Raw genomic sequence first — 16,050 nt, forward strand, 5'->3', positions numbered from 1 at the left:
GTGTGGATATTGAGGTATGTTTACCAATTTAGATGAAAGTTTTCAACATTCAGTTAAGTTGGGAAACAATAGTAGAATGAGTGTGGCTGGAAAAGGGAATGTGAAGCTATTATTGAATGGAGTTAATCATGTTGTCAATGAAGTGTACTATGTTCCAGAGCTCAAAAATAATCTCTTGAGCATAGGACAACTTCAAGAGAAAGGTTTGGCAATCTTAATTCAGGTAGGAGTCTGTAAGATCTACCATCCAGATAAGGGTTTAATCATTCAAACCCTAATGAGCGCAAACAGAATGTTCATCCTGCTAGCACAGACTCAAGTTCAAGTCCCTACACAAGCTCAACCAGAAAGATGTTTTCACACAAGCTCTCAAGACCTCTCCTACCTTTGGCATAGACGATATGGCCATTTGAGCTATAAAGGACTAAGAACCCTGCAGTGGAAGAAGATGGTACGTGGACTTCCCCAATTTCCTGCCTCAAGCATGACCTGCACGGATTGTATCAATGGGAAGCAACATAGAGATGTCATGCCAAAGAAAAGCACTTGGAGAGCAAGTCAGAAATTGGAGCTGATTCACGCCGATATTTGCAATCCTATCTCACCTGAGTCTAATAGTGGAAAGAGGTACACATTGTGTTTCATTGATGATTTTAGTCGGAAACCATGGGTGTTTTTATTGGTTGAAAAGTCTGAGGCACTAAATTGCTTTAAAAGGTTCAAAATAATGGTGGAAAAGGACACAGGGATGTTTGTAAGTGTTTACGGACTGACAGGGGAGGAGAATTCACTTCCAACGAGTTCAATGAGTTCTGCAAGTGAAAGGGAATCAAGAGGCAGCTGACCACGGCATACACTCCACAACACAATGGTGTAGCCGAAAGGAAAAATAGAACAGTGATGAACATGGTCCGATCGATGCTTTCTGACAAAGGAATTTCGAAGACATTTTGGCCGGAGGCAGTGAATTGGACATTCTATGTTCTAAACAGGTGTCCGACATTGGCAGTAAAAGATATTACACAGCAAGAAGCATGGAGCGGGGTAAAACCCTCAGTAAATCACTTCCGAGTCTTTGGCTGCTTGGCTCATGTACACATTCCAGATGTGAGAAGAGGTAAGTTTGATAATAAAAGTTTTCCTTGTGTATTTTTGGGAGTTAGTGAGGAGTCAAAGGGGTATAGATTGTTTGATCCTATCACTAAGAAGATTGTAGTGAGTAGGGATGTGATTTTCGAAGAAGAAAAACAGTGGGATTGGGATGTGTCTTATGAGAAGCAAATTCTTTTAGACTTAGATTGGGGTGAGAATGAAGAAAACAGTGAGGTAGATAGGGAGAGTGACGGTGGAGGTGAAGATGTTAATAATGGTGAGGAGAGAAACAGTGGTGTAGAGATTGGTGAGGGAGATAGAACTAGAGATGAAGTAGGGGAAGATGAAGGGAGAGAGAGGGGTCCTCCGGTGTGGATGCAAGATTATGTTACTGGGGAAGGATTATCTGAAGATGAAGCAAACATGGCATTAGTTGTGTCAACTGATCCTATTCATTTCAAAGAGGCAGTAAAGAATGCAAATTGGAGACGTGCTATGGACTGTGAAATCAATTCCATAGAGAAGAACAAGACTTGGTCACTCACTGAGCTGCCGGTTGGAGCGAAAAAAATCAGAGTGAAGTGGGTGTACAAAACGAAGTACAATGAGCATGGGGACATTGATAAGCACAAGGAAAGGCTAGTTGCTAAAGGGTACTCACAAAAGTATGGCATAGACTAAATGGAGGTTTTTGCACCGGTGTCAAGGTTGGATACGGTGAGGATGATTATTGCTTTAGCAGTGCAGAAAAGCTGGAAAATCTTTCAGTTGGATGTCAAATCGGCCTTTCTTCATGGTGAGCTGAACGAAGATGTCTATGTAGAACAACCGAAGGGGTATGAGAAAAGGGGCAGCGAACATCTAGTTTACAAGTTGCATAATGCTTTGTATGGATTAAAGCAAGCTCCACGAGCTTGGTTTAGCCGAATCGAAGCACACTTCATCAATGAAGGTTTCCAAAGGTGTGACAGCAAGCAGACATTGTTCACTAAGAAAAGCAGGGAAGGAAAGATCATCATTGTAAGTGTTTATGTTGACGATTTAATATTTACTGGTGATGATGAAATTATGTTGTCCGAGTTCAAGAGTTCCATGATGAGAGAGTTCGACATGTCGGACTTGGGGAAGATTTTCCTTGGGATTGAAGTGTTATAGAGGTCAGATGGTATCTACATATGCCAAAAGAAATATGCACTGGAAGTTTTGAAGAGGTTTGGTATGATGGAGAGCAATTCAGTTAATAATCCAATAGTTCCTGGATGCAAAATCAACAAAGATGAAGATGGCATTACGGTGGATGAAACGTACTACAAGCAATTGGTGGGCAGTTTGATGTATCTCATGGCCACAAAACCGGATATGATGTTTGTCACTTGCCTCATAAGTAGATACATGTCTAAACCTACAGAGCTTCATCTACAAGTAGCAAAAAGGGCACTTTGATATTTGAGAGGGACTGTAAACTTTGGAATTCATTACAAGAAGGAGGAAGTGGTGAATTGCTTGCATTTACAGATAGCGACTATGCCGGAGATATGGAGGATAGGAAGAGTACAAGTGGGTATGTATTTTTGCTGAGCTTTGGAGCAGTTTCGTGGAGTTCGAAGAAGCAGCCAATAGTGACTTTATCAACCACAGAGGCAGAATTTGTGGCAGCTGCAATGTGTGCTTGTCAAGCTCTCTGGATAAAAAGGATTTTGAATGAATTGGGGCATTCTGATGGAGGGTGCACACATGTAAGACGTGACAACAACTCAACTATCAAACTGTCTAAGAATCCGGTGATGCACGGGCGTAGCAAGCATATCGATGTGAGGTATCATTTCTTGAAAAATATTACCAAGGAAGGTATGATTGCTTTGGTTCATTGTGGAAGTCAGGATCAGGTGGCAGATTTGATGACCAAACTGCTGAAGCTTGATGCTTTTCTGAAGTTAAGAGAGTTGCTGGGTGTTGGAAAAGTTCCTGATGTAAACTGACTGCAATTTGCAGTAAGTTTAAGGGAAGGAATGAAGGGTTATTTGGTTTCCTGGTAGTTTTAGGATTATTGCTGATTGGGTTTTAGTTTCAATTTTAAATAAGTTCCTAGTCTTCAGGAGGTTGTTCACATCTTTGGCACTTTCTTCAGGGATTTCTGTTTTGATTTTTTCCTTGTTGCATCTACCACGTTTCTGTAAGCGTGGGCTGCTTTCTAGCTATTCTGTTTATTCATGTAAGGCTATAAAATAGCCACTGTTATTCAATAAGGATCAAGTCATTCAATCCAGTTATTGTGTTTGAGTTCTTTGTTCTCTTGTTCTCATTCCCAACACTGCTTAGAGTCTTGAAGTTCGAAAATATATATAGAGAATTTGAGTTACCAAAGAAGGTTGGGAATCTACTCCACTCGAGGTTTCTGAGTCTGAAGAATAGTGCATTTCGTGGGTTGCCATCATCTGTATCTAATCTGGTACTTTTGCAAACTCTAGATCTGCGGGGTAATTATTTAGAAGATGGATCTTGTTTTGGGATTAAGTGGGACAGGAATACCAAAATCAGAAATGTGTTTTGGAGTATGGAGCAACTGAGGCATTTTTTTTTTTTTTGACTTTGTCAAGGGAAACTCAAAGGCTTCATAGGCTCAAGATAAACCCCTTCGGCGCATGTGAAATGCTCCAACTGTATATTGCAGCACAGTGCCTGACCACTTTGATAGCTTCGGAGTTCGAACCTAGGTTGGGGAGCACACCCAACTAGGCAAGAACCACTAGACCACTTGCAGTGGTTGCATTTGAATTTACCTGAATATTGGCAGAGTGCCGGGGGAAAACTGTCATTTGCAAGGTTGTTCAATTTGCAGACGCTGGTCAATGTCCCCATTAAGAAATGTGATCTGAATGATCTTGTTCAGTTAAGCAATCTGAAGAAACTACGCATAAGTCCGTTACTGTCTCGGTTGGCAGATCGAGCAAAATTGAAGGATGACCAGATTAAAATACTGGAGAAGCTGCCCAACTCAAGGGTGCTTTGCCTTGATTGGCTTTCTTTCGAATCAGAAACATTGGTTTTCTCCAAAGGAGGCTTTCCTCATCTGAAATTTCTTACCCTTACTCAATTGTTTGATTTGAAGGAGTGGAGGGTGGAGAAAGAAGCCATGCCTAGTCTTCAGAGATTGCGCATTGAAAGGTGCTACAAATTGCGGGCAGTTCCAGATGGGCTTCAGGAGATTACTATCCTCAAGGAATTAACAATTGACGATATGCCTAGTAGATTCTGCAATAGGTTTAGGGAAGGAGGAGAGGATTTCTACAAAATCAAACATGTGCATTCTCTTATAATAAAAAATTAATTGAAGACGACGAGCCAGAAATGGAGGAAGCAGCGAGTGCTTCTCAAGTAGTTGCGGTTTCAGCTGGTGACTAATTGACAAATTGAAGGTGACTAATTGACTCAATCCCGTTTTATCATACCATAACCTTGTATGATTGTGTGATCAAATTAAAGATTTTATTTACTAAATTGTTTACTGATCACTTCTCTTACTTTGATTAATATATTCCTGCCGGTGTTTCTTAATTATGACCAGCTCCTCCTCCTCCTGATGAGAAAACAGAGGAAATACAAACTTCATCCACTCCTCAGTGAAATCCACAAGTTCGACGTTGTTGCTCCGCTTGACCACATATAGATACAATAGAATCAAACTGGATCAGCATCTGTATTACTTGCTGCAGATTACAACAGACGTGAACAAGGCTAAAGGCTTGATTATCAGAATTTCCAGATTACTTGCACAAGTGCTACTCATGGTCGGTTTCTACATGTTTATGCTATGGCAGCCAGTAATCGAACACATTTAAATTGGGCCGCATGAAAAGACCTTTCTCACCCATGGTAGCTCACTTTATGTTCTTTTGGCTTTTTCCAGATGGCCGAATCCTATACGGCCCCGCCTTTAATTCTCCATTGCCTCTCTTTCTTCTTCCACCGCAACAGCAGCTCTGTGTTTCTTCCCTCAGTCCCTCGTCGCTTTACACGGACCAGTCACACAGGTATGTCTCTTTCTTCTAAATTATGCTTTCTTTCCTCACCCATGCTTTCAAATTAGATTGGAATACGTTTTTTATTTATCCTCTAAATTTGACTTTTACGGTATAATTACTCAGTTATGTTTACACTGTAATTTGATATCCAGGTCTACATTCTTTGGTCTGACAATTTTCAAAACAGATTATCAATCAAATTAATCGTGCTCTCCAATTCAATGAATCAGAGTTCATGCAATTCATAACATAAAGAAGTCTATGAACTTAAGTGATGAGACACTGAATGAAGCAGTCCCCATAGGAAGGTTTAGAGAAAGGATTGAACTACCAGTATGTATCAACACCTAAAATCCATCACATCACAGTAAGAGTTTTAGATCAATTTGAGTTTGCTTAAGCAGAACCATATTAAAATAAACTATAATTAGATGTTTCTTTTTTTCATTTTGTTGGAGTAAACATGGTTTGGAAGCTCTGGTCAAATTACCCTAGTAATCTTTACACGTTATGACACAATGCAGATGTATTTGCAGACATATGCGTCCACATACACAAGGAAACTATATCATTCAACTGAGTAAAAATACCTTGTGCACACCATGAAATCCCCAACCCCTCTTTGGATCCACTACTCGGGCTTCCATTTCGTATCTTTCAAGCCACCTAAGAAAATCGTCAAAATCTTCTTCAGCACCAACTTTCTTTGTGTCATTAGTGTCACTGTCGGTTGAGCTGCTCGAGTACCACAACTTTGAGCTTCTTTGCCTGCCCACCGCTGTAATACAGCTCATGTTAACCATAGACACCAAATGATCTATCTAAAACAATCAGCCTCCACATACACACACTCACCACTATTTCAGTGCATGTTAAAGTATACATTCTCAATAAGATCACATTATGTAAAACAGTAGCAATTACCTCAATGACAACCCAACATCAAAAACATCATAACCAAAGCCTCACGCTTTATGATCAAGTACTCAATTTTGAAGAAGGTAAGTACCCATTCTCTGTTCATGACAAAACAGAAAGCATAGAGAGTGAAATTCTATATAATCATCATTAAATCCATATGATCTTCGTTAGAGAGAAAGCTGCACGCATATACTCATTCTCTCTTCATGCAACAATACCGTTACTTCCAACATTGATAAGGAGTTGTAGAAGTATGTCCATAATCAGATGAAATTCCCGCCACATCTGAGCAAACTAAAAACAAATACACAGAATAACAATGAGAAAGGAAAACTTAAATCTCATTGCTACTAGTCCAAAATCCTTCAGAGCTAATGAAAAGAAGTCTCTTGGTACTTGACCTCTGACGATAGAAGTCCCTAACGTCTTTGATTCTCTTAAGCAACCTCTGAAATTCCTCAACGTATACACACATCAATTCAGTATTGAATTTCAAAGGACCACCACCAAACTACTTCAGAAACCATCAAATATTTATGGACCAATTGGGAAATTAAAGATTCAATTTTGAAGAACCCAACAATCAATTACCAAGAAATCTTACCTCAGTATTGGAAGTATTGTCGGCGCCGGACCCGAACTATTGATTGGCTCGAGAGTCGTCGATTTTGGAAGCTCAGTTCCCTATTTGAAAACTCGATCGTTCCCTTTCTCTCTCATCGCGCGAAGCAAAGAAGCATGCCCTCGCTCTCTTTGTCGCGCGCTTTGAGCTGCATAGTCACATTCAATTCCGTTCTGTTGACCGCTGACGTCAGTTTAATCTCTTGAATTTTTTTATTAATTTGCTCATCCAATACGTCATCATCTCTTCGACATTCTATTTTCCTCACCCAGTACGTCACCCCAGCCCAAACCTAAAATCTCCTCCCTCTATATATAGCATTTAACTCCATTGAAGGTAGCTCATATACTTCCATATCTGTTTGTTTCTCACCTTTTACTAGTCGAACTACATTAAGCCTCAACACCAAAACCATCAGTTAGGAATCTGCAACAAAGAAAATACTGATGTCTAACGAGCAAGAACACCCCAGGAAGGCATTTGGATGGGCTGCAAGAGATTCATCTGGTGTTCTCTCTCCCTTCAGTTTCTCCAGAAGGTATATTGTCAACTAGTACAACACTTCTTCCTCTTCAGATTAAACCATATATAGTACATGTTTGTTTTATAGCTAGTTCTGAAGTTCAACCGATTTGATTGCAGGGAATCCGGAGAGAAAGACGTGACATTCAAAGTGTTGTATTGTGGGATTTGCCATTCGGACCTTCACATGGTCAAGAATGAATGGGGCTTCTCTACCTATCCTCTGGTTCCCGGGTACGTTCGAACTATTCCTGCACACTCTTTTCTAGTATAACTAGTAAAGGTGTTTACCATTTTATTTATATTAATGCTTGAACCCTCTTCAGTAATCTAATATGAACACAATTTGGCAATGCAGGCATGAGATTGTCGGTGAAGTAACGGAAGTAGGGAGCAATGTACAAAAATTCAAAGTTGGAGACAAAGTCGGTGTTGGATGCATAGTTGGAGCTTGCCGATCTTGTGATAGTTGTACCGACCATCTTGAGAACTACTGCCCCAAACAAATACTCACGTACAGTGCCAAGTACTATGACGGAACCACCACCTATGGCGGTTACTCTGACATTATGGTTGCAGATGAACACTTCGTACTCCGTATCCCGGACAACCTACCCCTTGATTGTGCTGCTCCTCTCCTATGTGCCGGAATCACAACCTACAGCCCGTTGAGATATTTTGGACTTGACAAGCCCGGTATGCATGTGGGTGTGGTTGGCCTAGGTGGTTTAGGCCACGTCGCAGTGAAGTTTGCCAAGGCAATGGGAGTGAAGGTTACAGTGATCAGTACGTCCCCTAATAAGAAGGAGGAAGCAGTTAAACACCTAGGAGCTGATTCGTTTTTGGTTAGTCGTGACCAAGATCAAATGCAGGTAATTATTTGAACAAGTTACATCTTTTACGACTTTTAAGTGGATTATTCAATGAACAAGTTAATTAATGTTTGTTTCATTGATTAATTTGTAGGCTGCCATTGGTACCATGGATGGGATCATTGACACAGTTTCTGCACAACATCCTCTCTTGCCTTTGATTGGTCTGTTGAAGTCTCATGGAAAGCTTGTCATGGTTGGTGCACCAGAAAAGCCTCTTGAGCTTCCAGTTTTTCCTTTACTCATGGGTAAGCATGTAACTACGAGTGGTTGGCTTTTCCTGTTATCTTTTGCATTGTAGGGTTATTAACAGAGCTAATGTTCGATTTAACAGGAAGGAAGATGGTAGCTGGTAGCGGCATTGGAGGTATGAAGGAGACACAAGAGATGATCAATTTTGCAGCCAAGCACAACATAACAGCAGACATCGAGGTCATCCCAATTGACTACTTGAACACTGCCATGGAGCGCCTTGCCAAAGCAGACGTCAGATACCGTTTTGTCATTGACATTGGAAACACACTGAAGGCTAGATCTTAAATTCTCCAAACCAGACTGTATCAATGAAGATATAAGAACAGAAGCCCAGACTGATCTGGTGCCATAAACATTGTTGTTCTTTCTACAGAGCATTTTTTGTTGTTCGCTACATTAATTCTTTTTCTTCTTTTAAACTCTCTTATCCTCATCACATTATAAGCAGAATGTAATGTAATGATTCGAAATAACTGATTACATGAATAATTTACTGCCTTCTCTAATGATTTGATATAAATGAATATTTGAATAATGTTACTGCCTTCTTTTGTAATGTTAAGTGCTACATAATCACTTCAAATTTTTGCTCTATCTCTAATCCCTACTCCTAATGTAAATTCATAAAAAACCAAAATTAAGAACTGAAAACTAATATCTGGTACAAAATACATGGAGTTATCAGCAATGATGGCTGACTTTAAGATTTAACTCTAAAGGTTGAATTTCTCCTCTATCACAATGTCAGAAACTAAAATTCAAGAGATTCAGTTTTAGAGGACCAGAACAACTACCAGAAGTGCCATATGAACTCCCACTATAACAATCGATCGGGGTATGCTTTAGACATTCTACAACCAAAAACCTCCGCTTTTGTAGCTTTATTGAGAACGTTGTTGCCTCAAGAATGACAGGAACATGTGCAGGAGAAATTATTAATGTCATAAAAAAAAACATATTAAGAAAAACAGAGTATACACTCAAATAAACAAAAAGTATTATTTCAAATAAATAATGTCATATTGTAGTATAACTTTCTAAGTTTTTCCTTGTTTTTCTTGTACTTTTTGTTCTATTGATCAATGACCGATTGAACTTTTAAGGTTTTGAATCTGAAATAGGTTTTTTTTGTTATCTTTTAATTACCTTATGTCTCGACCATGAAGGTTTGGATCTTGATTTCCCTCCTAGATGCCGATCTACTTGCATCCAACTCCAAGGTCCAAAGACAAGACCCGGTGTGGCAATATTGGGATTAATTTAAAAGCAGCCATAGTTCTTAGCTTATGAAAGCTGCTATTTACGAAGTTCTATAAGCTGCTATTTACGAAGTCTGCCAGGCCTTCTGTTGATGCTGGAAGAAGTCCAAACTTGGGCTTGGGTGTGAGAAAAAGGTTTTTAAACCTAGTCTGGCAATTATCCCTCCGGAATTCCAACTGGGTGAACTAGTGGAGGTTCCAATTTCGATGGAGTAGCTCCAAAGAAGAAGGGTCGTCCACCTGGACGTCGGGCTAAGCAGTTACAATCTCCAAAGAAAGTGGAAGGTAATGATGTCGGTGTGGATTTATGCTCCAACTCGAATGGGAAGGAGCTGCTTATTGTTTGATCGTTCTAGCTTGGGTTTAAGCCTCTTTAAGGGTGTCTTATTTCTATGAGTCTTCTATGACGTTTTTAGTTTCTTTCTTGTACCACAATTGCATGATTGGCAAAGGTGGGCTAGTTGAATGATTTCTTTCCATAGGAGGCGAAGCTTTGTCACTCTTGGATAGGCTTGCTTAATTGTGTGCTTCCCAATGATGTTAATTAGTTTGTTGTAGCTTGGTTAGGTTTTAACGGATTTTCTTGCCGGTTTTTCTTATGTAAGCTTTGTAAGCTATGGCCAATTGGCTGTTGATTATTTGAATAACAATCAACTTCTATTCAAAAAAAAAAACTTAATGATGCAACTTTTAAAAGAAGCGATTGTTTTTTAATTTCACAAAACACATTTTGTTTCTTAATTTATAAGTTAAGCAACTTTTTGCATAGCATAAGATGTGCAAAACTAGACTGAAGCCTATATATAGCGCTTGCCAAATCTACACAACTTTTTCCATGAGGATCCGACTGTTGGATCTTCGTATAATTTTGAGAGGATGATCCTAATGGCGATCCGTGAGGATCCGACCATTGGATCATCGTATAATTGTGAAAAGATGATTTAAAAGGCTATCCGTGAGGATCCGACCGTTGGATCATCGTATGATTGTGCAAAGATGATTCAAAAGGCGATCCATGAGGATCCAACCATTGGATCTTCGTATAATTTTGAGAAGATGATCTTAAGGGCGATCCTTGAGGATCCGACTGTTGGATCATCGTATAATTGTGAAAAGAAGATTCAAAAGGTGATCCGTGCAGATCCGACCGTTGGATCATCGTATAATTTAGTGAGGATGATTCTAAAGGTGATCCAGGACGCTCCAACAGTTGGATCTTCGTATAATTTTGAGAGGATGATCTTAAAGGCGATCCGTGAGGATCCAACCATTGGATCATTGTATAATTGTGAAAAGACGATTCAAAAGGCGATCCGTGAGGATGGTTCATTTACGAACAGAATTTTATTATTTTACATTTAATCGCCAAGTTGTGAAAATTATTTTTCGGAAATAAATATTTGTTTTAAACATATTACTTCCTCGTGACTAAACCAACAATTTCTTTCTTAAACACTGTCTCAAGTATTTGAAATACTCAATCGACTAAAACAATGATGAAAATAAAAAGAATAAATTTTTTTTTTTGTCAAAAAAGGAAAGGAAAAAAAAAACTGAAAAGATAGAAAATAGAAAATTTCAAAATCGAAAAATAAAAAAACTCATATAGAGAAAATGATTAATGCAGGGGCGGGGGGTGGAGAACTCGTTCCCCGCAGGGGCAGGGCGCAAATCCCCCATTTGAAAATATCCCCATATGGGGAATGGGGGAGCTTAAATAGTAAGTATTTAAAAAAAAAATAATAATAAATAAAACCTGCCCATATTGAAAACGGGTAAATTGATGGGTATGGGTTTACCCGTTTAGAAATAGATTGGGTAAATACCCATACCAGCGAATTATTTGATGGGTATTACCCACGAACTATTATTAGGTGGGTATTACCCAATGGGCATAAATGCCAACTCTACCCAATTCATGAGGATTGTGATATACAGGTAAAAAGATTGACTCAATTATGGATTGCAGAAGGGTTTATAACTTCAACAACAGAAATATAGGGTTAAGTGGAAATAATGGAAGATGTATCATATGGTTGCCTAACTGAACTGGTGGAAAGATCTATGGTTCAAGTTATAAAATCTGGTTTAAGTGGGAAGGTGAAAACTTGCCGTCTCCATGATCTTATGCGGCACTTGTGCTTGCAAAAGGCAAAAGAGGAGAACTTTCTCAGTATTGTTAACTTTTCTGTGGGTCCAGTATCTAATGCAGCACTGATTGGTAAGGTTCGAAGACTTGCCCTCTGTGAGGGTGAATTTGTGATTTGGACCTTTGCAGCAAGACCCTCCTGGTTAAGCGAGACTAGGCCCAAAATCGTTCAAAGGTTGAACCTGAGAACGACTTCGTTGTAACCCACTAGATGATAACAGCAGTTATTTTGGCTTGATGATAACAGCAGCAATTGGATTAGATTTCACGAGAGCAGAGCTTATAGGCGGATATGGTGTGGGAGCTAGATGCATGAGAGTTTAGCAGAGAGGGAGAATTCCAGCAGTAACATGATTTATGGGTTTTGGATTAAGGTTGGTTGGGAAGAATTGATGGCTAGGGATTCTGTACATACATGTACATTTGCAAGCATAATTAGCTATAATGGGCCACGCTCATTGTACCGCCAAAGGTACTAATTCCAACCAAAGGAATGACATGCAAACACACTGCCAGACGGGCTACAGCCTCAACGTCGGACCACCTCCAGATCGCCGCCGACGCGCCGCTAGGCGCCGCGCCAAGATGGCATCAGAGGCTTCTGAAAAGGGGAACTGAAGCATATCAGTCCCACATCGAAAACAAAGAGAAGATCAACCTCTTCCTCACCCATAAAAGGAACTCTCCTCCCACTTAAACACCATTCATTCCATCTCGATCCCATTACATATCTTGTAATCTTGTTAGGCCGTAAGGCTCGACACACTAGTACACATTCAAGTGGACGTAGTTTCCCGCTAAGGCGGGAGACGAACCACTATACATCTCGTGTCACTCTCTCTCTCTCTCTCTCTCTTAAGCTAACTAGAGATCCCCAACGGATCCAAACGTTAACAGATTCAGAGATAAAGCTTGATCTCTTGCTTGATGTTTCTGGGTTGTTGTGGCTTGGTTTCCTACGACAATGAACTCGCCTTTTATAGCGGAGATAGACGGGGAGGATTTGTGCCAAGAACCGGAGGCTTCGAAAGGGTATTCTCAGTTTTGGTGAGATCATTCTAATTCTTTCAGCTTTTGTTTTCCCCATGAAACCAAAAGAGTGAAAGCTTACTTTTGGCTAGGAGGCTGAAGACCAGTGTCACAGATATAGGACGGTGATGGGGATCCCAGATTTTGTGCTGCTGTGATCTTTGAGAAATCCTAATCCCCTAATTTTTGCTATTGTAAATTGTGATCACAAAAATCTAAGAGTTATTGGAAATTGAGGCAGGATTTCGGAGGATGTGAGTTGGGAAGCTTTTGCATAGATTTGGGGTTCTTACCAGAAAAGGGTGGAGTAACAATCCCAGCAACAGCTTGGTGGAACAGCGTTCCTAGTTTGGGGAAGACGACTCCAACGAGTTTTTTGGGCTACAGACTCTGATGTAATGGACTTTGGGTAGGGGAGTGACTCTAGTGGGCTCTAAGTCTTGTTGGGCCTGCTTTCATCTCTCTATTAGCCCATGTTAAGATATTGGCCCTCAAAGCATGAATTTTGGTTCCCAAGTCCAAAATTATCGACGGGCCTTATCATAACAATAGGCCTCGCATGATCCGTTACCTTCCACACCACATCCCGTCGTATAAGCCCCAAACGTAGCTTGGGTCTACGTGTATCGCATGGTAAATAAGCGTGTTGGCTCCTTTGGAAATGCCTGTCAATCGTTTGAGTATTTAGGCATCTCGTATCGCTTGTTAAATAGAGAACTTCCTTTTGACGCGAAATGGGCTTGCTTGAAGGCCCAATTAGGTTACGAGGTCGATGACTCGTTCCCTTTACCTGTCACTAGTTAAATTCGAACTTGTGGAAATTTGGGTATCAACACCCTCTACTTGGACGAAAATGTTAAATATGAGTTCAGTAGTGAGAATGGAATAGATGGCCACATTAGGTCTCTATTATACTTTTCCCCAGAATGCTTCTACCAAAAGTGGAACAAAAGAATAATACGATCAGTATTCAATGAGTTCATATTGCTTGAAGGGTTATTTGGTTTCCTGGTAGTTTTAGGATTATTGCTGATTGGGTTTTAGTTTCAGTTTTAAATAAGTTCCTAGTCTTCAGGAGGTTGTTCACAGCTTTGACACTTTCTTCAGGGATTTCTGTTTTGATTTTTTCCTTGTTGCATCTACCACGTTTCTGTAAGCATGGGTTGCTTTCTAGCTATTCAGTTTATTCATGTAAGGCTATAAAATAGCCACTGTTATTCAACAAGGATCAAGTCATTCAATCCAGTTATTGTGTTTGAGTTCTTTGTTCTCTTGTTCTCATTCCCAACAAACTTGTATCAAAGCCCCCACTGGGCCTGAAAGAAAAGCTGCAGTCTTTTCGAGTGATTTCCAAAACACAGAGTCAGGAAGTGAAAAATGGCAGCAGAGTCAAGTAACTTTGCGCAACCTTGCATCCCAAAGTTTGATGGGGATTATGAGCATTGGAACATGCTAATGGAGAATCTCCTACGTTCAAAGGATTTTTGGAGTGTTATTGAGACGGGGTATGCATAACCTGCTACTGGAGAAGTTTTAACTAGTGCACAGAGAAAAACCTTGGAGGAGACAAAGCTAAAGGATCTGAAGGCCAAGAATTATCTTTTCCAATCCATTGACAAGTCCATTCTGAAGACAATTGCTCAGAAGGAGACGACAAAGCAGCTGTGGGATTCCATGAAGGTCAAGGACCAAGGAAACGCTAGGGTGCAGCGTGCTCAACTTCAAATCCTTCGTAGGAATTTTGAAGTGTTGGAGATGAAACTTGGAGAATCTATCACAGATTACTTTGCAAGGGTGATGCTGGTGACAAACGATATGAGGAATCTTGGAGAGAACATGCCTTATGTGAAGATCGTTGAGAAGATCTTGCGCACACTTACTGAGAAGTTCAACTACTACATAGTTTGTTCGATCGAGGAGTCGAAAGACATCAATCGTCTTTCAGTGGATGGATTGTAGAGTTCACTACTTGTTCATGAACAAAAGTTCTGAAAGAATGAAGGAGATGACCAAGCACTGAGGGTCTATGATGAAAGAGTTGGAGGAAGAGGCCGAGGAAGAAGCAATTACAGAGGAAGAGGTCGTGGAAGAGGACAAGTGTTTAATAGGGCCACGGTGGAATGCTTCAAGTGCCACAAACTTGGACATTTCCAATATGAATGTCCAAGTTTGAACAAGGAAGCCAATTACGCAGAGCTGAATAAAGAGGATGAGATGCTACTGATGTCGTATGTTGAATTACATGATGAGAAACGGAATGATGCGTGGTTTCTTGACTCAGGGTGCTCCAATCATATGTGTGGATATTGAGGTATGTTTACCAATTTAGATGAAAGTTTTCAACATTCAGTTAAGTTGGGAAACAATAGTAGAATGAGTGTGGCTGGAAAAGGGAATGTGAAGCTATTATTGAATGGAGTTAATCATGTTGTCAATGAAGTGTACTATGTTCCAGAGCTCAAAAATAATCTCTTGAGCATAGGACAACTTCAAGAGAAAGGTTTGGCAAGCTTAATTCAGGTAGGAGTCTGTAAGATCTACCATCCAGATAAGGGTTTAATCATTCAAACCCTAATGAGCGCAAACAGAATGTTCATCCTGCTAGCACAGACTCAAGTTCAAGTCCCTACACAAGCTCAACCAGAAAGATGTTTTCACACAAGCTCTCAAGACCTCTCCTACCTTTGGCATAGACGATATGGCCGAGCTATAAAGGACTAAGAACCCTGCAGTGGAAGAAGATGGTACGTGGACTTCCCCAATTTCCTACCTCAAGCATGACCTGCACGGATTGTATCAATGGGAAGCAACATAGAGATGTCATGCCGAAGAAAAGCACTTGGAGAGCAAGTCAGAAATTGGAGCTGATTCACGCCGATATTTGCAATCCTATCTCACCTGAGTCTAATAGTGGAAAGAGGTACACATTGTGTTTCATTGATGATTTTAGTCGGAAACCATGGGTGTTTTTATTGGTTGAAAAGTCTGAGGCACTAAATTGCTTTAAAAGGTTCAAAATAATGGTGGAAAAGGACACAGGGATGTTTGTAAGTGTTTACGGACTGACAGGGGAGGAGAATTCACTTCCAACGAGTTCAATGAGTTCTGCAAGCGAAAGGGAATCAAGAGGCAGCTGACCACGGCATACACTCCACAACACAATGGTGTAGCCGAAAGGAAAAATAGAACAGTGATGAACATGGTCCGATCGATGCTTTCTGACAAAGGAATTTCGAAGACATTTTGGCCGGAGGCAGTGAATTGGACATTCTATGTTCTAAACAGGTGTCCGACATTGGCAGTAAAA

At 40.2% G+C, this 16,050-nt stretch overlaps 1 protein-coding gene and 1 long non-coding RNA gene across 2 annotated transcripts; both read left to right on the forward strand.

Annotated features, from left to right (window-relative positions):
• The first annotated feature begins 4,176 nt into the window (after window positions 1-4,176).
• LOC121050965 lies at window positions 4,177-5,209 on the forward strand. Its single transcript, XR_005804578.1, has 3 exons — window positions 4,177-4,508; window positions 4,658-4,880; window positions 5,000-5,209. It is a non-coding gene; the product is annotated as an uncharacterized LOC121050965 (long non-coding RNA).
• Window positions 5,210-6,985: 1,776 nt separating this feature from the next.
• LOC112197344 (probable mannitol dehydrogenase) lies at window positions 6,986-8,841 on the forward strand. Its single transcript, XM_024337966.2, has 5 exons — window positions 6,986-7,195; window positions 7,300-7,413; window positions 7,538-8,051; window positions 8,146-8,299; window positions 8,386-8,841. Exons 1-5 carry the CDS (start codon window positions 7,104-7,106, stop codon window positions 8,589-8,591), a joined length of 1,080 nt encoding a protein of 359 aa, XP_024193734.1. The 5' UTR covers window positions 6,986-7,103; the 3' UTR covers window positions 8,592-8,841.
• The last annotated feature ends 7,209 nt before the right edge of the window (window positions 8,842-16,050 follow it).

This window comes from Rosa chinensis, chromosome 1 (genome assembly GCF_002994745.2).
Source record: "Rosa chinensis cultivar Old Blush chromosome 1, RchiOBHm-V2, whole genome shotgun sequence".
Lineage (NCBI taxonomy): Eukaryota > Viridiplantae > Streptophyta > Magnoliopsida > Rosales > Rosaceae > Rosa > Rosa chinensis.